This window comes from Hydra viridissima, unplaced genomic scaffold (genome assembly GCF_058129835.1).
Source record: "Hydra viridissima isolate aposymbiotic clone 2 unplaced genomic scaffold, HvirCarnegie_v1 scaffold_4, whole genome shotgun sequence".
Taxonomy (NCBI): domain Eukaryota; kingdom Metazoa; phylum Cnidaria; class Hydrozoa; order Anthoathecata; family Hydridae; genus Hydra; species Hydra viridissima.
In genome coordinates this window covers 8,358,334-8,382,099 of record NW_028324303.1, presented here as the reverse complement: position 1 = coordinate 8,382,099, position 23,766 = coordinate 8,358,334, and the positions used below count along the sequence as shown (strand labels likewise).

Here is a 23,766-nt window from a genome sequence, read left to right as displayed (position 1 = left end):
GAAAGAAGAAATTTATTTCTATGCCTGCATTTTGAAACCAATTCGTTCTTCTTATTCAATAAGGTACCTTCATTAAACATAATAATCATGTACTTCTCATGCAGGCATAGCATGCAACATTTTGTGGCCGGGTTGTACGATTTGCAATGTTTGATTATCTTCCACTTAACGATAGGTGTGAAATTTTCTTCTTTCATTTTCCATATTTCTTTCGATAGTTGTGTGTCGTTCTTATATTTTTCAATGTTAAAGGATTTTTGGTGGTTCGCATACCTTAGTTTGAAAGGTGTTTCGCTGATGCCGTAATATATTTTATCTTTCATTACTGGGTTGCTGGAAGAGATGGTGGCTTGGTAGACTATGTTTTTTGCAAGACAATTTTGATGTAAAGGACACTTAGTTTTATTGATGCAATTACAGGTTTTTTCTGTAATGTTGGGGTTTTTTTGCTGCTGGTTTTTTTGCTGCTGGTTTTTTTGCAGAATGCTTTGGTTGTGGGAATTTATGATATCTTTTATGTTCGGCATGCAGCTGTAGCTCACTTTAATGTAATTTCTATTGAAAATCTTATGGAGTTTGTGGGTAACTGGGAAATGTTTGTCGACCAAGTTTAAAAACCGCTTTCCTATATTTGTGCAAACATTTTTGCTGTAAGGAGGATTGAACCAGATAATTCTTCGCTTACGACTTTTGTTGTTAACAGGTTGTAAATTGGGGATGTATATAAGCTTTTGGTCGTAACCTGATTTTTCTAAGGCTTCCTCATACATATAAGAAGAATTTCTGAAGATTTGTTCGCTAGATGAATTGGCAGACAATCGTAGCTCGATGGAATGCGGGATCTGCTTTAAAATGTTAGGAGGATGGTTGGATTCAGCATGAATATAGCTTAAAACATTTTCAGGTTTACTATAAGGCCGGAAAGAGCAGTCATTGAGGTTTAAAGTGACGTCAAGATAATTGACAATTTTCAAATTACATTGGATGGAAATAAGTAAGCCATTGTCTTTGAAGATTTGAACAAAGTGCTTTTTTATTCTTTCCATTTGCGTGCCGCTGGTGTTTTTAAATATAGCTAAACCATCGTCTCGATATAGTCCAAAATCAGCTTTGTTGTAATGTTGCGATAGTTGGAAAAGTAGGAAAATGCCAACAAGTTCACAAACCTCGGCACCGTCAAAAGCACCCATGGTAACATCAAACAAACCGCTTTTCTTTTTAACCCAAACTTGATCGTTATTAAAGAGTATCGATTTTCTTGCGTGTTTGATAATCATTTTTTGATCATTATTAATTGTTACGTGCTTCTCAGCAAAGCTAATTGCGTTGTTTAAAAGATTTTCATTGATTGAAGGGTAGAAGTCATTTATGTCAAAGATAAGAAACTTATACAGGTGTTTTTCAGTGATTATCTTAAACCAATCAGTGACATTTTGCGTACATATCCATTGATTGAGACCAAGTATACGTTTGATATCATGGTTTATTTTTGATAGTATATTTTTACTGATTCTTCCAATTTCATTTTTAGCAGGGTTTAGTAGTCTGACTGTAGGGTTGTTTATAAAGTTCTCTTTGTGGTCTTTCAGGGTTAAAAAACAGTTAGATGTTCCATTTATTTCAATTTTGTTAAAAACTTCGTGGTTTCTTAAAATTCTTTTGGTTTCTATATTTACTTGGTCTTTTATTATTGGATCGGCTTTTTTGTATGAAGACGTTATAGCACTTGTGAGTAAATTATTATATTCGTCTTTAGACAACATATACATGTTTGATGTTTTGTCAGCGTGGGTTAGTGTTTTATTTGATTTTCGTAAGTTCATTATGTCATCATTTAGCTTTGTTTGGAAGTTGGATCTTATTTTACGGAACTTGATGTTTTTGACTAGATCTAATAAATCGTTTTCAAAAGGTGTCATTTCTTTAACTTGTTGTGGGCACTTCTCGGTGTTAATTCCGAAAGTTTCAGACCTATTGTTTTCTTTGTTCTTTAAGTTTTTGTTGTTGTAAAAAATTGCTTTCCATCTCATTCTTTTTATCATCAGTTCTGTTTTCTTTAGCAATTGTAATCTGTAATTTTTTTCAGATGGTATTGGAATATTGATCTAGTCATATTCCAATACCATCTGAAAAAAATTACATTACATCCCCAATTTACAACCTGTTAACAACAAAAGTCGTAAGCGAAGAATTATCTGGTTCAATCCTCCTTACAGCAAAAATGTTTGCACAAATATAGGAAAGCGGTTTTTAAACTTGGTCGACAAACATTTCCCAGTTACCCACAAACTCCATAAGATTTTCAATAGAAATTACATTAAAGTGAGCTACAGCTGCATGCCGAACATAAAAGATATCATAAATTCCCACAACCAAAGCATTCTGCAAAAAAACCAGCAGCAAAAAAACCAGCAGCAAAAAAACCCCAACATTACAGAAAAAACCTGTAATTGCATCAATAAAACTAAGTGTCCTTTACATCAAAATTGTCTTGCAAAAAACATAGTCTACCAAGCCACCATCTCTTCCAGCAACCCAGTAATGAAAGATAAAATATATTACGGCATCAGCGAAACACCTTTCAAACTAAGGTATGCGAACCACCAAAAATCCTTTAACATTGAAAAATATAAGAACGACACACAACTATCGAAAGAAATATGGAAAATGAAAGAAGAAAATTTCACACCTATCGTTAAGTGGAAGATAATCAAACATTGCAAATCGTACAACCCGGCCACAAAATGTTGCATGCTATGCCTGCATGAGAAGTACATGATTATTATGTTTAATGAAGGTACCTTATTGAATAAGAAGAACGAATTGGTTTCAAAATGCAGGCATAGAAATAAATTTCTTCTTTCGAAATTTGATACTGGTGACTAGGCCTATATTATTTATTTCTTTTCTTTTCTTTCTTTCTTTCTTTCTTTCTTTCTTTCCTTTCTTTTCTTTCTTTCTTTTCTTTCTTTTCGTTCTTTTCTTTCTTTTCTTTCTTTTCTTTCTTTTCTTTCTTTTCTTTCTTTCCTTTTCTTTTCTTTTCTTTTCTTTTCTTTCCTTTCTTTTCTTTTCTTTCTTTTCTTTTCTTTATTTCTCTATTGCTTTCTTTCATTTCTTTACTTCTTTATTCCTTTCTTTCTTTCTTTCTTTCTTTTCCTCCTCTTTTTCCTAATATGACGTCAGAGCACACGATACAGTAATTTTTGCAATTTGTAACGGTTTTTATAGATTTTTGATTTGTATTTCATGGCTGATGATTGCCGCTAGACATGAAACTTTAAGTACCATACATAGTTGTTGTTTCTTCGTTTTATATATATATATATATATATATATATATATATATATATATATATATATATATATATATATATATATATATATAATAATAATAATAATAATTTGCCATATATACATATATACATATGTATGTATAATATATATATATAGATATATTATACATATATATGTATCAGAGATAAAACAATCGAGATACGGTTTTCGAAATTGTATATTTTTTGTTCGACTTTGAAAGCCGTCAGTTAGGCGAAGTTTCTTAAATTAAACGGAGTTGAAATCCGTTCAACTTCGAAAAAAAGTTCATTAAACCGATGTCGAAATCCGTTAAACTCCAGAATCCAGAATCAAAAGATACAGAATGAGGCAGAAGCTGCCAAGGGGGACAAAATTGAAGAGGACGAAGATGAATTGGAAACAGTTGGCACTGGTAAGTTAGTTACATAATGGATCTTACGATGCGATGTAGCGAAGTTATACAACTTTTTTTTTATGTAAACGAAATCCGGGGTTAATTCAATGTTAACAAATGTATACAATTTTTTTTAGGTCACAGGAAAAGAAAAAGGGTTCTAAAAGCCAGAAAGAATCTGTGCTATCCAACACAGAGCACCACTCAACTTCGTGGTGACATGGAGCTCATGATTTACCTTGCAACTGACAATCAGCCTTTCTCCATATGTGACTCTATCCCGTTCCAAAGACTGCTTGCCCACTTTGACTCAAGGTTTAAGGTTAAAAGTGGTGCCTGCATGGCTCGCTTCAAGTTACCTCTCCTCTATAGGAATCTGCAGATGGCCATGAAGAGCATGTTTGTTCCAACAAGGAGCTTCCTCATTGCGACCGAGTTGCAATCAGCACTGACATCTGGACCTCACGCAACAACGACCCATTCACGGCGGTGACTCTTCATTACATCACCAAAGAGTTTGTTCTACGAAAGGTAACTGTTGGAGTTGTTCCATTCCCAGGTAAGCACACTGGTCAGAACATTGCTACTCAGTTGGACAACTTGGTTAAACGTTTTGAGTCACTCAAAATGGTCAAGAAGCGGATTGTTGTGTGTGATCAAGCTTCAAATATAAAAGCTGCACTGAGGAAGTCAGAGACTATTGCTGATCTTGAAAGTGGTTCAATCACGTGCATTGACCACAAGCTTAACATGGCCCTGGAAAGGACTGTCAACAAACAGCCTGATATCAAGGCTGCTATCGATGCATGCAGGACAATCTCCGCCCGAGTCCATCACTCTCCTCTTGCTGAAGGGGTGTTGAAAAAGAAGTGCCTGGAGATGAATGGTAATATTTTTAACTTTTTAAGTAGATACGAATACGAAGCCTTTAGTGAAGCTAGACAGGTGGTCCACGAAAAGAGATGCAGGTTGTCTCCAAAAACCACTGAGAAGTTGGTCTTCATCAACGAGAACTTCGATCTCTTAAGCTCCTTTGTACCAATTTGGGAATACCACTCCATGGAAGAGCAAATGGCAGCAAGATCTGCTCCAGACAGAAATCAAAATGATGATGATGATGATGATGATGATGATGATGATGATGATGATGATGATGATGATGATGATGATGATGATGATGATGATGATGATGATGATGATAAAAAAATGTAAACTCCAGTATTGTTGAACTGGAAAAGTGAAACAGACATCATTTAGGCTCCCAAGGCCAGGAACTTGCACAAAAAAATGAGAATGAAAGACTGAAGGTGGACAACTAAATATTCTTTACTAGGGAAGCATGCTAGGATTATTTTAGATTAGGCAATCGATAATATGCAAATAATTTTTTCACATGTTTAAGAAATTGGATTTATGAAATCTAGAATGATTATTAAATGAAAGGGTTTTAGCATATCTTTTGTATATTCTGTATTTCTGTAATGTTACTGTAGTGTATACTTCAAATTTTTATTATTAAGAAATTAGAACTTAGAAGAGCAGAGATTGCTAGCATATACCAAACCAGTTATCACTTCACTTTACTTTATACCGATGTCTTTGAACCTGAACATAGTTAGCTTCTCATCGATTGTGATTTTTTCCAAATCTAAGGGATAGAGTAGGAGTCTAGGAGAATAGAAGGGAAGAGCATAACAGTACTAGTACAGACACATACAAGTTCAGCTTAAAACATGGCTTATCAGTTCACTTCACTTTAAAATTTTTGCTAATAGAGCTTGAAATTGAAGTCATTAAACTTGAACTTGAAGTCATTGAGCTTAAAACCTGAACGAAGTCACGCCACGTTCGTTTGTTTACTTTTTGTATGCACTCGTTTCGTTTACTTAAACGATTTCGAAGACAGTTAAATTTTTGGAAGTGAATTTGAAAGCCGTTAGAAATTTTAAACAGTTTTAAAACACGCCATTTTCGAATTTACACAACTTTTTACGATTTTGAAAACAGCGAAAATATACTTTATTTGAACTAATACGATTTTGAAAACCGTCAAATTAAATTTTATACAACTTTTTACGGTTTTGAAAACCGCGAAAATATATTTTATTCGAAGTAATACGATTTTGAAAACCGTTTAAATAAATTTCATACAACTTTTAACGATTTCGAAACACGTTCACACACGACTTTTTGCGACGTCGAAGCTTCGACTTCGAAACACATCGACCTCGATTGTTTAATCTCTAATATGTATATATGGCAAAATAATACTATCTTGGTAAATTTAAGGTGGCACACAACTGAAAACAAGTTTTTTTTTTTTAAATAATCAAAATGATTATTTTTTTTTTTTTTTTATGAGAATAAATTTATATTAAAACTAAATAAAAAACAGCTATTTATTATTATTTTTTTAAATTTTACTATCCATAATGGCCAAAAATGTGTTGTAAAACACGTGTTTTTAGTAAATCTTAAAAACCTAACAACTTATTTTTGCCTCAACAACTCGAACTAAAATTTTGACTTATATAACAAAAAGATTGCTAAGGCATAAATATAATTGTTTGAAATCGTTGTAAATCTCATCTAAATAACCACTCAAGTGTACTAAGGCGGGAAACCAGTTTTTTTCTAAAAAAAAAAAAAGCCGATAGCTTTAGTTAAATTCGATTGGTTGTTTCGTTAATAACTTATGCATACCGCGGTAAGCTTCGGTACGGAGAACTTTATAATTTAAGATTATGCAAACCGTATTTGGCGTCAATAATTTCTTTTGTATATACAAGGACGTATTAATAGATGGACGTTCAACCACAGATCTATATTATAACTGGATAGCGCATCTCTAATATCGAAATTGAAGCCAAAAAATATTTTGGCGGCCATATTGTGAGGACCCACGATTTGTTATGATGCGCTTGAAATTTTAAGAAAAGAAACCAAAAGAAAGAAGAAAAAAAGAAAAGGATTGAAAGTACCTAGAAATTAGAAGCAAAAAAGGCAATATCAACAAATTTGTAAAAATTTGTTGTAAAATGTCTAACGAATGATCGTATTCTTTAGATAATTTATCTAGATTCTTATGTTGATATTTAAAAATTATGATTATAAGTACAAGTTGAAAATATAATGCTCCTAAAAGTATGTAAATAATCTTTTCAATTATTACGTTACTATTTACAATATAAAATAGTTGGCGCTACTCGACTTTCGCACCCCCCTTTTTTTATGATTGATTCTGATAGAGAATTTTATGCTGATTAAGAATCGTATAAAAACATAGGTCTCAAAATCAACGGAAAGTGCTCTAATCTGAAGTTGAAAGTACAAAAATATACGAAAAATCCCTAATATTCGCCATCTTGAAAAGTGACTTTTTTTGTTTTAAAAGTTATCATTTTAAAGTACCAGCTACCTGGTTTTTACTATAAAAAAGTGTCTTTTGACGCGATGCTCTTTCGAGTGTAATTAGACAGACAGGCGACGTATAAAACATGTTACTCTTGTGAAACATATAATTCCTTCTTGTGAATTTTAGTTTTATAACAGAACTTTAAACTATTTTTTCAGAAAAAATTGTTTCCTAATATATAAAGCACAAAGTTTGTGTGTACTTTTTACAAATCTAGTTTTGATCCGAATCACAGCAAATTTTGTACAGACCCCTCATTTTACCTGGAAAAGATCATAGGCTGCTTTTCGTCTCAGAACTTTGACCCTAGGGGATACTTTATTTACTAGGATTCCCCTAATTTGCTACACTAGATACCCCTAGGAAGCAAAGTCTCACAAAGTTATCTGTAGCAAAAATTGTAATTGTGACTTTTCTATAATATCTTTTTAAGTATATTTTGGAGATTTTCATTTTTATCCCGGGGAGCGCCGGATACTAACCAGCTAAATACTATTTAAAAAGGTAATTGAAAAGAACTTTTATCAAATAGTAAAAATGGGATTCCTAAATATTCTTTGCAAAAATGTTTTTAATTAATTTGTGTGGCTATGAAAATAGCCGTTTTGGAAATACAAGATCCTCGGCATGAACTATAAATGTATGTTACGTTCGAAGCACACAAAAAGCTATAAATGGTAGCCGTCAAACAGGATATGCTGTAACAACCTGATCCCAAAAGTGAAAAAACCGATGTTCGGGAAACCTCTGCATCCACATAAATTCGGATAAATAATCAGCAACCATTTCGCGGTTAGTTGGCCCCATCATTGATTTAAATTTAGATTTGGCTCGACACCACATAGCTTCCACGTGATTTGTCGTCACGCCTGTCTGCGGATCTACAAAATTGAGGGTATGGTTAACGGTCCCATGTAAATATGCAGGAGCTTGCATATCATTATATGCTCTCCACATGTCACTCCAGACAATAGAACCAGGAAGTATCCATTGATGTATGATTGGAATCAATGTTGCAGCATCGCGATTTTGGACAGGAACTAAAAAGCCTTTCTTTGTTGCAGGTTCATATCCACCAAATATCCACTGCTGCGGGATTATTCTACCAACTTGATATTTTCTTCGACAGAAAACAGATTCATCTACTTCAACAATACACCCTGGACCGCCAATTTGATCAGGGTTATTGAGGAAATATGAGACGCAAATATCTCTGCAAAATTGATTCCAATCAACAATGGTGTCATCGCTTCCAATATTTAGTTCTTGCCTTATATCGCTTATTGATAATCCCCGACTCTTACCCGCACTTCTACTCCAAACGTATGTTAAGCCTAATACTTGCCACAAGTGTAGATGGGATTTCTCAAAGAAGCTCCCTTTTCTTATACTGAAGGTTCTTTTGCAGCGCTTAACTGGATATCTCCAAATGACTTGATCGATTGATCTATTATGTACTTGTTGTGTGCAGGGCACGTTACATACACTACAATTCATCCTTTCAGCGAGTAAACCATAAGTTCTGCACCAACGAATTGTAGCTTCTAAATTGTATTTGAATTTTGCTCCTATTTCTGTTAAGGAAAGAGAGTCAAAATTGTTTACTGTTGGTCTTCGAAGGGCCATGATATTTATGTAAATGAATTTACAAGAAATCTATTTATGAAACATTCCTTTTTATACGACAGGCACGATGAAAATAAATTTTTACGGGGGGTTTAACTAAAAGTATGAGAAGAAAAAGTCAACAGTTTTAAATATAAATATTTTTAATATAAACAATTTTATACTATCAAACTTATTTCAGTATATAATCAATAAAAGAATTTTACAACTTCTTTGATAAATATTTCAAAAGATATTTTAGACAACAAAGTAATAATCCCAGTTAAAGCAAATTTGCGTGACAATTTAAACTTGAATGAATTCTCAAAACGTTCCATAATTGGAAATCTTTGTTATAAAGTATAAAAACCAGGTAGCTGGTACTTTAAAATGATAACTTTTAAAACAAAAAAAGTCACTTTTCAAGATGGTGAATATTAGGGATTTTTCGTATATTTTTGTACTTTCAACTTCAGATTAGAGCACTTTCCGTTGATTTTGAGACCTATGTTTTTATACGATTCTTAATCAGCATAAAATTCTCTATCAGAATCAATCATAAAAAAAGGGGGGGTGCGAAAGTCGAGTAGCGCCCACGTGGAAGCTATGTGGTGTCGAGCCAAATCTAAGTTTAAATCAATGATGGGGCCAACTAACCGCGAAATGGTTGCTGATTATTTATCCGAATTTATGTGGATGCAGAGGTTTCCCGAACATCGGTTTTTTCACTTTTGGGATCAGGTTGTTACAGCATATCCTGTTTGACGGCTACCATTTATAGCTTTTTGTGTGCTTCGAACGTAACATACATTTATAGTTCATGCCGAGGATCTTGTATTTCCAAAACGGCTATTTTCATAGCCACACAAATTAATTAAAAACATTTTTGCAAAGAATATTTAGGAATCCCATTTTTACTATTTGATAAAAGTTCTTTTCAATTACCTTTTTAAATAGTATTTAGCTGGTTAGTATCCGGCGCTCCCCGGGATAAAAATGAAAATCTCCAAAATATACTTAAAAAGATATTATAGAAAAGTCACAATTACAATTTTTGCTACAGATAACTTTGTGAGACTTTGCTTCCTAGGGGTATCTAGTGTAGCAAATTAGGGGAATCCTAGTAAATAAAGTATCCCCTAGGGTCAAAGTTCTGAGACGAAAAGCAGCCTATGATCTTTTCCAGGTAAAATGAGGGGTCTGTACAAAATTTGCTGTGATTCGGATCAAAACTAGATTTGTAAAAAGTACACACAAACTTTGTGCTTTATATATTAGGAAACAATTTTTTCTGAAAAAATAGTTTAAAGTTCTGTTATAAAACTAAAATTCACAAGAAGGAATTATATGTTTCACAAGAGTAACATGTTTTATACGTCGCCTGTCTGTCTAATTACACTCGAAAGAGCATCGCGTCAAAAGACACTTTTTTATAGTAAAAACCAGGTAGCTGGTACTTTAAAATGATAACTTTTAAAACAAAAAAAGTCACTTTTCAAGATGGCGAATATTAGGGATTTTTCGTATATTTTTGTACTTTCAACTTCAGATTAGAGCACTTTCCGTTGATTTTGAGACCTATGTTTTTATACGATTCTTAATCAGCATAAAATTCTCTATCAGAATCAATCATAAAAAAAGGGGGGTGCGAAAGTCGAGTAGCGCCAAATAGTTTTGTGTTTGTAAAAGCTGTAGTTATTGATGATTAAATAATACCAATTTACTTAATGTTTTTCTAATATTTTTCGATGACATTTTCTCAGTGGCTTGTTTTCCCAGATCATAAAGTCTGACTTTGCAATAATATTGAGAAATTATTTTGATTAATTTAAAAACATGGTTTTCATTAATACCAGTATCAAACATATGTTCATGCAAGTCTCTTAATATAACAGATCCTAAACTTTCTAAAACTGAAATAGATATAGCTTCTGGGATATTTTTGGACTGTGGCAGTTTTCCAGGTATTGTTGCAGGTATAATTTTTTTTTCAGTTTCTTCACAAACAGTAATAACATCTCTAGTTGGTTTCATAAGACCGCCACTGTCCTGTACTTTAAGAAAATTGGATTCTGGAGCATGTTTTTTAGAACCAAGTGCATCACAATATAACATACAAAATATTTGCTTTTTTGCCATTTTAACAATGAAGCCAGATATAAGAAACAGCTGCTTTTTTATACTCAGTTAGCAATGAAATATTAGTAATAAAAGAATAATCATGATCAGTAGTCTTAGATGTTCTTTCAGATAAGTCGTATTTTCTGATTATGTTTACTGTTGTAATATCCAAACTGCTGTTATTTATCATAACTGAATCATCTAAAACATTTAAAATATTTTCTGCTTGTAATTTTTCACAATTCCCTGATCCTCCTTCAATATGGCTCCGAAGTAAAAGTCGTTTATATGCTGCTGTGAATTGCTGCGCTGTTGGGTTATTGTTAAATCCTCCTGATCCTCGTATTGAACCAAAAAACAATTCCAGATGGTCTTGACTTAACTTATATGTTAGAAGATATTTTAAAGGTGCTTCAGGAGTTTCAACAAGGTTATAAAATATCTAAACGTATGAATGAAATATTGAAATATATATATATATATATATATATATATATATATATATATATATATAAAATACATACAATATATATAACTTTAGACACAATTTTCAGATATAAATAAAACTTTACAAAATATTTTAACCTGCTTAATACTTTTTAATAGCCATGAGAACTAGGGCATCTTTTGCAACAGGGGATGAATCATCTTGTATGCCATTCCCAAGATCAACATACCCCTTAAATGCTTTTCCATCCCATGATATGTGTTTTTTAATAGCCATTTCATCTAACATAAGTGAACAAATGACTTTAGATCCTAACTTTTCAGCTTCTATAACCTTGTATTTAAGTGCTGCAAAAGCTGGCTTTGTAAAACCTGGTTCTGCTGAAACTTTTCCATACCATTTCTTAATTTGTTCTTGGTGTGGTAAATTAAAATTAAATGTTTTTTGCACATAATCATAAGCTTTACTTGAATAAAACTGCAGGGTAAGTGCAAAGGATTTAATTTCTTCTGAATACTTAAATCCTTTACCATGATTTTTATGCATAATTATTCTTCTGGTTAGAGCTTGTGGAACTTCTGAAAATGTTTTTAGTAGCATTTCTTCAAAATTTGATGATATTTTTTGTTTATTACTTAATATTTTTACAACTGATTTAAGAGATGTTATCTTTTTTTTCATTCTTCGAGATTTTAGCTGTTCTGCTTTTACCTTCTTTTTCAAAGACACAATTATCTTGTTTCTACGATCTGTTTTTTTTTTTTTCTGGAGTTAAACTGCAATTAAATATTTTTTTTTGAGAACCAACTTTCATGCAGATAGGTATAACACTAGTTTCAAAATCACTTTTTACAGAATTTTCAAAAGTTGATCTATTAACAGGAACTTTTCTCTCTTTCATTTTCTAATATTGAAAGAAAAAAAATATATATATATATGTATATATAATATATAAAAAATTAAAAATAAAGTATATACATACATATATATATATATATATATATATATATATATATATATATATATATATATATATATATATATATATATATATATATATATATATATATATATATATATACTTGAATAATTTTCAAATTTTATATCAAACTAGAAGGAACCTCTAAGTTGTGTTTACTCACAGAGCTTAGCTAATAGTTCATGCAGCATTTATAAAATAAAAGCATACAATAGCAAAATGGTTATTATATGTTTTAGCTGCTTACCATACAGTTGTGTTATAAACCCTCTAGCACACTACATAGGGTAACTAAGAACTAAAAGGTACATATCAAACAAACCTGTACAATACATTAAAACATAATTGATTATATACCTTTTTTAAGTAGTCTGGAAATTTTTAAAATCTTTTAGGAAAAGAATTTTTTTTTAATCTAATAGTTTGTCCAGTTCTGTCAATATCTTTTTCTAAAAAATGATCAGAACATATCAAACTGCTACTACTTGGACTCCATTCTTGACGGTGTATTTTGATGGTCCATTCTTTTCTTTTTTCAGTGTTTGAAGGAAATCTGAATAAAATTAGTAGGAAAAATAACATTTGATATTTTATTAAGTTTGTTATACTTTTTGCACAACTGATATTATTTAAATCCATTTCTTCACATTGCAAGCAAACTAACAGAGGTCAATAAATTTTAAAATATTTTTATTTTTAAAAGTAATTAAGAAAGTCACCTATGAAATGTTCTAGGAAACTTTCGTTTTAAAGATGATTCATCATCAGAGATTCTATCGCTATCGCTTCTTTTACTGTTGCTATGTTTTCTTTTATTGCAACCAAATGCAACACACTGTGTCCCTCGCTTTTTGGAATTTTCTCCAGACCTTTATATAATGAATATTGTAATTATTTTACTAAAAAATAATTATCATTATTTGAAAAAAAAATACTAATAACTTTCCTTACATTCAATCTATGTTAAATATAAAAAAATATAAAGTTAAACCATCAAAATAAAGAAATAGCTTGTTCACCTTTCAATATTTTAACTAAATAATTTTTCTCCGTGGGTCCTCCCAATATGGCGCTGGCGAAAATATTTACTAAACGTTAAATACAGGAAAGTCTCCCTAATTTGATTGGATAAGAAATCTTGTTCCGCAAAGCCCGAATAACAACTTAATCGTTTGCCGGATCGTAAAAAAGTTTATGTTTTTATGACCATGTATGGATGTACATATATATATATATATATATATATATATATATATATATATATATATATATATATATATATATATATATATATATATATATATATATATATATATATATATATATATATATATTAGGGATCGCCAGTATACGGTATACTAAAGATTTAGTGTACAGTCTACCGTAAAGTATACCGTACAGTATACCGTAAAGTATACTGTAAAGTTTAACGTAAACAAAACTTTTTACTTTTTTTTTTTTCGATTACTATTATTACTATTTATTTCAGATTAGAGAAATCTGTAGAATAAACAATCTTAAATCTTAAAAGGGTGAAGAGCAGCACAAACAGCCTGGTATAAAAATATAACAACTAAACAAATTAAAGTTTTTATTAAATAAATCTAAGAAACAAAAATTGAATAAAAAAAAACACTTTAATCATGTTTAGTCAAATAATAGACATGATGCAGTAATTTAATTCATTAAGAAAATATAATTTTAAAGCCAGTCCAAAAATATTTCACAAATAAAAGTAAACAGGTATACTAATCTGTATACTAAATTTTAGTATACCAAGTATACCGTAAAGTATACCGTAAAGTTACTATACCGTATACTGTAACCGGCGATCCCTAATATATATATATATATATATATATATATATATATATATATATATATATATATATATATATATATATATATATATATATATATATATATATATATATATACAGAGCCGGCTCGTAGCGTGTGCGAAGTGTGCGAAACACACAGGCGCAGCATTAAAAAGGCGCAAAATTAAAATTTTGCTAAGAAACAAAATATATTGATCTTTCGAGATCTATAGCTAAAAATATCAAAGGTACTAAGTCCATTTTTGTGAAAACTGAGTTATGCCCCTTGTCTAATCCCAATCAGTTTTTTTTACAATGTTTTCTGCTAACCAATCAGACAAAAGTTTACATTTTATGTTTACTTCTGGACAAGATGGCCGACATTAATGCTGAAATCGGTCCCCGCCTTAAATTTCTATTGTCAGTTGTGAATGACATATCTGCACCTTATTTTCCAGATTTAAAAAAGATTTTCTTGAATGTTTTTATAAAAAATATAAAAATCTCTTTTTTAGTCTATTATTTATATAACTATTTTTGCACATTGTTTGTTTTGGTTATTTTTTGTGCATAATTATTTTTTGTTAGTAACATTAGATCAAGCTAGTAAAATTGCATGCAATTACAACTGCCTATTTTGATGCAGATAGTGCGGTTTCAGATTATAATGCATTTCATAATGAGTTGTTTTTTGCATATTTTTTAAAGTTCAAATAATTAAATTTAAAAAAATGATTGTTATTATTTTATTATAAAAAATAGAAGGTATTATAAAGGCATAAAATTTTAAAGAACTTGCATTAAACCAAATGAAAAATAAATAAAAAACCCAAGCAAAAGGATTAAGACTGTTAGACTGTTAGATAAAATTTTAAGTATTATAAAAAAGGCTAAGTATTTTTCGATTATTGTAGATTGTACACCAGATAAAAGTCACAAAGAGCAAATGTCTATTATTATACGTTACGTTAACATTGCAAAACAGATGGATAACCAGGTTATCAGTGTCACAATTCAAGAAAGTTTTATAGGATTCATAAATGTATTAGATACTACTGGATTAGGACTTACTGAAGAAATTTTGAATTCATTGGAATCAAATAATTTATCTGTCATGGATATTCGTGGACAAGGATATGATAATGGATCCAATATGAAAGGTAAAAAAATTGGTGTACAGAAGCGTATAAAAGATATAAATTCACGAGCCTTTTATATTCCTTGTGTCTGTCACTCCTTGAACTTGGTTGTTGCGGATGCAGTCCAAGGATGTTTAGAACTTATGAGGTTTTTTTCACAAATTCAAGCTTTGTATAATTTTTTCTCTGCAACTACAAAGCGTTGGCAAATTTTTGAATCAAAATGTTGCAAATTAACAGTAAAGTCATTAAGTACTACCAGATGGGAAAGTCATGTGAATGCTGTTCGTGCTCTAAAATTGGGATTAAAAGAAATTTATTGTGCATTGAAAGAAGTTGTCAACATTGAAAAAGATTCTATTACTAGATTAACTGCTGAATCACTTGCATCAAAATTAAACAGTTTTGAATTCATATGTGGTGTTGTGGTTTGGCACGATGTATTAACTGAAATTAATTGTACTAGCAAACTATTACAATGTCAAACTGTAGACGTGAAGACTGCTGCAAATGCATTAAAGAAAACTATCGATTTTTTTGTTACTAAACACACTGAAGATTCTTACAAAATATATATTTCAAAAGCCAAAATTCTAGCTAATGATGCAAACTTGACCAATGAATTCAGTTCTATTTCACGTGAAAGAGCAAGAAAAAGAAAAAGGTTTTTTGATGATGAACCTTTTGAAGAAGATGGTGATATACAACCAAACCAAAAATTCAAAAAGCAGTTTTTTGATATTCTCTTTAAAATAGCTAAAGAATCAATAAATGAACGATTTTAAAGCTTTTCAAGTACAATAGAACCGTTCGAGTTTTTGTATAATATCAAAGAAATTGATAAAATAGGAGAAGAAGGCTTAATTAATAAATGCAGATTACTGGAAAAAGTATTGACTCATGGTGATTCAAAAGATTTGTATTCAGAGGATTTGTTTCTGGAACTTAATTTGTTATCACGGAAATTAGATGGGAAAAAATCACCGGAATCTGTGCTTAAATGGATATATGATAGTCAGCTTGAAGGACTGTTTCCTAATGTTTGTATTTCCTTACGAATATTATTAACACTACCGGTAACAGTGAGTACAGGGGAACGTAGTTTTTCCAAATTAAAATTAATAAAAAATTATTTACGATCAACAATGGGCCAGGAACGTTTAAATGGTTTATCAATAATTTCCATTGAAAACAAAATTGCTGAATCTGTGGATATTGATACTTTAAGATTAAATTTTGAAAAATCTAAAGTTAGACGTGTTCCGTTTAGTAACTAAAAATATGTTTAAAATCAAAAAATTTCTTAAGAAAGTTATTGTATTTGTAGTATGCATTGTTTTATGATTTAAAAAAAGTGACATTTTTTGCGAACGAGCTCGGAATTTAAATCTAAAAGGCGCCTAATTTATTCTCGCACACATATAATATTTTTCACGAGCCGGCTCTGTATATATATATATATATATATATATATATATATATATATATATATATATATATATATATATATATATATAGAAATATATATACTAAAGAGCACGCTTACAGTTTCCAGTTTCTAATTCGCAATAACGATTGTGAGTTAGCTACTTCTTTTAATAATATAACTATTTTAAACTTTTTTTTTATTATTTCTAAATAACAAATTTTATGTTTAAGGTATCTGGTAGCTTATCTCTAAACAAAATGAAGCTTAATCAGCTTACGATCAATAGTTATAATCGACAAGATGCATACGAGTCACATAAACAATTTATAAAAACTGTTCAAGATTATTCCATCAAAACCAGCCAGTTTTCTTTTGATAAAGTTGAAGATGTGTTTTCTCTTATGAGTTTGCCACCTAAACATCAGTTAATGAGATGGTCAACTGAATTATCTCTCCGCAATAATATTGCAAGTGGAATTCATTACGTAGAATGTAATTTAGGGAAATTCCTCTATGAAAGTGTTCAGCATCTAATAGCGCTTCATAGGGTTCAAGAGATCAAATTAGCAGTTGATCAAGAGCTGACATGGTTTAATTCTCCAAAGTTGGTACCAAAATCAATTGGTATATTCCCTCCTCAAAATTTAATTGAAAAATTCAAGGAAGTGCTTTTTAGAAAGCCAGCTAGTACAGAAATTTCAGAATATGGGATGAACCCTAATACTTTAGCTGAGTTATGCTGTACTAGATGGCTCTCCTCAGATCATATGATGCAAATATCTTGTATTTTAAATTCTATTCAAAGCCATTCAAAGGTAATTTACTTTAACTTTATAGGAAATATTGAGCATTATGTGTCAAGATTAACTTCTGTCCCTATTAAATTGATATTTATTATAAATGTTGGAGGAAACAATGAAAAAACATTCTCTGGCACAGATTTTAATCCTGGTTCCCATTGGGCATTTGCAGTTTATAATAATATTGAGTGTAGTTTTTACTATGGAGATTCATTAGGTTGGTCAGTTCCAGATGATTTTTTATGTAAAGTTAAATTATTGATCAGAAAATTGTATCACTTAAATAAAGAGGTTAGCATTACATACTGTCATGATCCAAAAACGCACAGATATGGCGTCAAAAAATGCAGTTCATTATGCAGAGGAAACTACCCAATGCAGACATGTGGAAATATTTGTGGAGTTATTACTATAATAATTTGTGCGATATCTTGTTTAAATTATGATTACTTTGTACATATAATAAGCAATGATAAAAGAGAGAACAATAATTACATTTTTCTACAAGAGCCTACAAAATATTCTAAATATTTAAGATTGGTTTTAATGTCATGGTTTATTAGTAAAGAAATAAATTTGGATTTTGTTGTTCCTGCTTTAGGCAAAGTTTCTAGCAGTTTCGAAGTGCCTTCTAATGAAGATTTCAAATATACAAATGTTTCTGAATCATCATTAAATAAGAATATTATTGTTAATATAGAAAGTAACAATTTTTCATCTCTAAAATGTGCATTTTGCAATGTTACTTTCACCAAAAAAAAGAATATGCAGCGACATATAAAAAATAAGCACAAATTGATTAATGAAGCTCAAGCATATATTCAGTCAGGCATTTCTTTTTGTCTAGAATGTGGTTTTCAATGCAGACAAATTAATGGTTTACGAAAACATTTATCTGCGGTTCATTTTTATACTTTTCAGGAAGAAAAATTATCATTTTCTAATTTTAAAGGTAGTTATATGTTTTTGAAGTAAATTGTTTTATATGCTTTTATAAAAAAAATGATTTTTATTTATTTTTTTGTTTACTTCTTTAAATTTGAGTTTCATTTTGTTTTCAAGATTTAAAAAAAAAAAAATTAAATAGTTAACTAATTTCACAATACTCACAGGAGTAGATTATTCATAGTTTATATTGTAAGTTATTGTTGCAGGCCCTTTTATAATGCATCTTTCAGAATAGTAGCTTCTTATATTATGAATCATTGCCAAATTTGTAAAGGAATTAAACAATCAGTTATCTGTCTTTCTTATTACCTTTTTTTTATAATTGTTGTTTCATTTTTTTGTTAATGTTTAGAATTTGATTTGTGGAAATCAGATATTGAAAGTAATAACTCAATGCAATATGTTTTACCTTCTGGTGAAAAGTTGGATAAAAATGGTAGGAAAGTATCATACTATCAATGCAACAGAAGTGGATTTTATAAAAGCATGGCAAAGAAAAGAATAGCTAAAAGTAGTGGTATGTTTCACTGAAATAGTCTCTGAAGACTACTTTGTTTATTTTTTAATTATTTTTATGTTTTGTTTATATTATTAGAATTTTCTTTATTATCTTTCTTTAAAACAATTTAAAAAGTTATGTATAATATATAAGTACAGTTAATTGTAATCTTAATAGTTACAATTATCTATTTACCATAATAGATTATTTATTACCATAATGAATATTTTACAAAATAGGCACTCGAAAAATTGCAAAAAATTGCACATCCACTCTAAAAGTTTACCAAAACTTAGATGGAACAATTCTGGTTCACGCTTGTTATTCTCACTATGGACATAGCAATGAAATTCAACATATTTCCCTATCAAGTGCTCAAAGACTAGAAATTGCCAGCAAACTAAAAATGGGTGTAACCAAAGATAGAATCCTAGATGATATTAGAGATGAAATGGGTTCTGTTCAATCCAGATTACATTTAACTCAATACCAAGATATTAAAAATCTCGAAAAAGCATTTAACATTAATTCTATACAGCTTCATGCTAATGACCAAGATAGTGTTGCAATTTGGCTAAAAGAGTGGCAAATGAAGGAAAATAATCATGTTTTACATTATAAATTACAGGGAGAGTCAGATACATTTAATAAACTTAAAGATGCTGACTTTATCATTATAATGCAAACAGAGCATCAAAAAAAAATTTTACAACAGTTTGGCAAAAATGGTGTTTGTATTGATTCTACACATGGCACAAATGCCTATGATTTTCTGCTGACAACAATATTAGTTATTGATGAATTTGGAGAGGGGCAACCTGTTGGATGGTGCATATCAAATAGTGATTCATTCAGATTTCTAAAATTATTTTTTATAAAACTAAAAGAACATTCTGGAAATTTTTGTCCAATTTGGATAATGAGTGATATGGCATCACAATATTACGAAGCGTTTTGTGATGCTTATTTGTGTGAGCCTTTAAAGTTCTGGTGTACTTGGCATGTTGATAAAGCTTGGAGAGAAGAATTGCATAAAAAAATACACAATATTGAAATGGAAGCAGATATATACAAACGTATTCGCTTTCTTTTACAGCTAAGTGATAGAAACCTATTTGATGACTATTTACAATTATTAATGAATTACTTGCAATCATCTGATTTAACACAATTATTTGCGGAGTATTTTGAGAAATATTGGGTCAGTAATAAACAAAATTGGGCATTCTGTTATCGTATGGGTCTTGGCATAAATACAAATATGTATGTTGAATCTTTTCACAAAGTCTTCAAGTACAGTTACCTACAAGGCAAGCATAATAAAAGAATTGATAATTGCTTGTTTGCTTTGTTAAAGTTTAACAGAGACAAAGTATATGAAAGAATAATAAAGTTAACTAAAGGTAAAATCAGCTTCAAGTTGAAAATGGTGCATTCTAGGCACATTGCAAGTCTGCAACTGAATGAAAGTTTTACTTTGGATGATAAAGGAGCAAGGCTAGTACAGTCTGAAACAAATGCTTGCCTATACAGAGTTTTAAAACACCAAGAATTGTGTGAAATAAACGAATGCCTCACAAAATGTCCAGAATGTAAAGTATGTGCTCATTTATATAGTTGCGACTGTATGGATTTTCTAACCAAAAATATCCCCTGTAAACACATTCATTTAATACATCGTCTTAGCAGGGTTTGTGAAACTAAAAAAAATGAACCTATTCATTTGCCAACACATTCTATTGAATTAGAGTGTAAAGTTGTAAAAGGATGTGAACCTGCAGATATTAATATTTTAAAAAATACCATTATTAAAAATTTAAACAATCTAGTTAATTTAGTTACCTGTAGTACAGTATCAGATGAAGAAGGTTTGAAGAGCTTACACAAAAATATATCATTAGCTCAAAATACCTTTTTAAACTTAACAACAAATAAGCAAAATGAATTACATTTCAAAAGTAATGTTCCATCAAACACTCAAATAACCAAGCAGTCTCCATTTTATTCAACCAAAAAAAAGCGTAAAACATCAAACATAAGACTTGCAAAGCCTTCTGCAGATGAAATAGATAGTTTTCTTGATTTTACCAACTGGAATTTAAAAATAAAAGGTATATATATATATATTTTGGCCTTACTGATATCTATATGTTCAATTTTATGCTTTTAAATATGTTTTTTTTTTTTATCAAGACTCTCAATTACAGTCATCAAGTAAATTAAAGAAGCCAAAACTTGAAACACAAACTAATTGTATTATTAAAAAAAACATTTTATCACCAGGTAAAATACTTTTTTTGATTTTTTAATTTCAATCAATACTGCTTATTTGGTGTCATATATGTTGTATTCATTACTTTTTCCAAAACTTAAAGCTAGCATAAGTTCTAAACCATTGCATATATACACTTTAGCCTATTTGAAACCCTTGTTTCAATAATTAGTTTACCTTTTTGATTGTTTTGCAATTTGATTTTTATTATTTTACTTTGATTGATTAAAATTTAGATCAGAAAAAAATTTTGGAATTTTTTGGGTACAGAAAATCGCATACAAATCATATGTTGACTGAAAATGAACTGAACATAGATACTGCTCATCTATCTCCGGAAATAATTAACCATGACATTACAATTATCCAAAGTTTAATATATCCGGAAGTATTTGTCAAAGTTAAAAAAAAACGTTTATTTGACCATGCATATAGTATTTACTTTGTCTAATTTTTAATGCTATGCAAATAAACTCATTGACTAATGAAATAGCCATATAAAAAATTTTTTTTTTTTCATTTTTGACTTTATGAAAGACTATGTGGCCAAAGTTGAAGTATCAAATTGGTAACTATGTACCTATAACTTTGAAGGTATCTAATATTAAATATTTTGTCTTCAAGATCCAGTAATACTCAACTATTGATGATATTATTAATATGAAAGACTTTATGCAGCAATTTCTTTAGATATTTTTTAAAGAAATTGTTTTTGTTTTTAGCCAAAGAAGCCATTTTAGCCATTGTTTTTAGCCAAGGAAGAACTGAAAGTGGATTTATCAAGCATTAACATGAATTACTACATCAAACACTGGATTAGTAGTTACTATAAAAAATATTTTTCAGTTAAGAAAAAGAGTGATGATAAGTTAGTTTAAAAAAAGGAGTTATTAGAAAAAATGTTGATGCAACTTCAGTAATAGAACAAGATAAATTATGTTGTAGTGTGATTCTTATTGTTTTTGGAGTTTCTATTGAAAATGTTTATACAACACATTTGTGCATTACTGAGATTAACAGTTTTGGTGTGAAGTGTTAAAGTAAAAGATTTGATTGTGGTTTTTTACAATTTAGAAAAAGTTTCACTCTAACTAGTTTTGTTTAATTAAATATTTTTTACTTGTCTTTGATGTGTTACATTTTTTGATGTTTTAATAACCTTTCAGTAGTCTGTTTTTAATAGATTATATAAAGAAATAATGTTGGTTACATCATTATAATATTATTTAAATAACAGAGCTTTTGCAACACATAATTGTGTAATGTATTATACAACAAAGTATTTTTATTAAATTAGTTTAAACTAATTTAATAAAAACTTCGATAATTTCATTCCCAAAACTTCTTTCATTTACCAATTTATATTTGTAATTGCAGTTTTGTAGATATTTAATTGCATATTTAACTCCCAATATGTCGGCTCTCCAAGGGGCAGATAAGTTAATTCGAGTAAGCAAATGTTGGAGTTAATGAGTCATTATATAAGTCCAACTTTTAACCTGTTTTCTATGTTTGGGTGTATTCAGAATTTTCAGAGCAAATGAAATATCAATTAATATATTTATACATAATTCTGTATTCACATAAGAAAAAAACTTTTAAAATTTCAACAACACACTTTTTACCGTACCCAATGTGGATTTAAATCAACAATTACAAATAAACACCATGAAATCTATAATTAAAAATATTAGTTCATTCTCCACAGCATTTGTTTATTACTTCCATGAAGCAGCAGCGGCAGCTGTTTATGGTTTTCAGTGAAGAGATATTTTTATCAGAGCAAGAATAGAGGACAGAGATGTTGTTTTATTTCTTTTTGCAATTGCAATTACTCCCTCTGAAAACGGGGGTTGTTGCGGTTTTATTGTCTTCTGTGATTTAAGCGCGGCAGATTTTTTATAAAATTGATTCGAGTCAGGGAACAGATCAAAAAAGTTACAAAATTCGGTCAAATGTTTTACCCCAAATTAGGTCAAATATATTTGCCTATTATAAATTGTGAAAAATCTCTTTCGAACAACCCTTTCAGTATGGCAAAAAGATTTTGTTAAAATTGTGTAAATTTTTAGATGCGATGGCTGGGGTAATTTAAAATTTTAGTGTTTTTGGCAACGGCTCCAAGTGCCATTTTATCCAAAAAAAATTGTTTTTTTAGCTATTGTTTTAAAATATGTGTCTCACGCGGTCCTTATCTCTAAAAATATATTTATAATATTTCATATACGTATTCCACATATATCATATAGAAGTCACTAAGTCCGGCAAACGAGAATAATGTTTTTCGGACTTTGTAGACCAATTTTTCGCCATCCAATCAAAATAGGGAGACTTTCCTGTATTTAACGGCTCGTAAATATTTTGGCTTCAAAAATTACGCTATTTTGTTAGGAGATGCGCTATCCAGTTATTATATAGATCAGTGCGTTCAACGCATTTGTTATAGATCAAAGGTGCCGCCAATTATCCAAAAACTATGCGTGTTACCGTCAATTTTCTAAATTCATGATTCAGATATTCCGACTTCTACCCGTCAAATTTCCGTCAAAAAACCTCCATCAGTAAACCCATTATAATTATGC

The 23,766-nt window shown here is 30.0% G+C and overlaps 4 protein-coding genes across 5 annotated transcripts; 3 read left to right on the top strand and 1 right to left on the bottom strand.

Moving 5' to 3' along the window:
* Positions 1-3,448: 3,448 nt before the first annotated feature.
* On the top strand, positions 3,449-5,824 carry LOC149889701 (uncharacterized). Its single transcript, XM_090085862.1, has 2 exons — positions 3,449-3,727; positions 3,847-5,824. Exon 2 carries the CDS (start codon positions 4,337-4,339, stop codon positions 4,919-4,921), a length of 585 nt encoding a protein of 194 aa, XP_089941988.1. The 5' UTR covers positions 3,449-3,727; positions 3,847-4,336; the 3' UTR covers positions 4,922-5,824.
* Positions 5,825-7,808: 1,984 nt separating this feature from the next.
* LOC149889700 (uncharacterized) lies at positions 7,809-8,750 on the bottom strand. Its single transcript, XM_090085166.1, has one exon. The coding sequence runs from the start codon at positions 8,748-8,750 to the stop codon at positions 7,809-7,811; it is 942 nt and encodes a 313-aa protein (XP_089941292.1).
* Positions 8,751-15,043: 6,293 nt separating this feature from the next.
* Positions 15,044-16,513, top strand: LOC149889699 (zinc finger MYM-type protein 1-like). The gene is made up of 2 exons (XM_090085164.1): positions 15,044-15,932; positions 16,086-16,513. The coding sequence occupies exons 1-2, from the start codon at positions 15,044-15,046 to the stop codon at positions 16,511-16,513; spliced, it is 1,317 nt and encodes a 438-aa protein (XP_089941290.1).
* Positions 16,514-16,693: 180 nt separating this feature from the next.
* On the top strand, positions 16,694-22,436 carry LOC149889698 (uncharacterized). Of its 2 annotated transcripts, XM_090086130.1 has the most exons (8): positions 16,746-16,813; positions 16,896-17,480; positions 18,313-18,417; positions 18,766-18,930; positions 19,152-21,023; positions 21,106-21,195; positions 21,421-21,778; positions 21,907-22,436. In XM_090086130.1, the coding sequence occupies exons 2-7, from the start codon at positions 17,414-17,416 to the stop codon at positions 21,633-21,635; spliced, it is 2,514 nt and encodes an 837-aa protein (XP_089942256.1). In that variant the 5' UTR covers positions 16,746-16,813; positions 16,896-17,413; the 3' UTR covers positions 21,636-21,778; positions 21,907-22,436. The 2 variants fall into 2 exon arrangements, with proteins under 2 accessions (XP_089942255.1, XP_089942256.1); XM_090086129.1 differs by having other exon boundaries at positions 16,694-16,813; positions 16,896-18,417.
* Positions 22,437-23,766: the final 1,330 nt, after the last annotated feature.

Coding starts and splice junctions, on each gene's coding strand:
- LOC149889701 (XM_090085862.1), top strand. CDS start 4,337: ATGGTCAAGAAGCGGATTGTTGTGTGTGATCAAGCTTCAAATATAAAA.
- LOC149889700 (XM_090085166.1), bottom strand. CDS start 8,750: ATGGCCCTTCGAAGACCAACAGTAAACAATTTTGACTCTCTTTCCTTA.
- LOC149889699 (XM_090085164.1), top strand. CDS start 15,044: ATGTCTATTATTATACGTTACGTTAACATTGCAAAACAGATGGATAAC. Junction 15,933..16,085: donor TGAACCTTTTGAAGAAGATG/GTGATATACAAC, acceptor TTGATAAAATAG/GAGAAGAAGGCTTAATTAAT.
- LOC149889698 (XM_090086129.1), top strand. CDS start 16,923: ATGAAGCTTAATCAGCTTACGATCAATAGTTATAATCGACAAGATGCA. Junction 18,931..19,151: donor AAGAATAGCTAAAAGTAGTG/GTATGTTTCACT, acceptor TTTACAAAATAG/GCACTCGAAAAATTGCAAAA. Junction 21,024..21,105: donor CTGGAATTTAAAAATAAAAG/GTATATATATAT, acceptor TTTTTTATCAAG/ACTCTCAATTACAGTCATCA.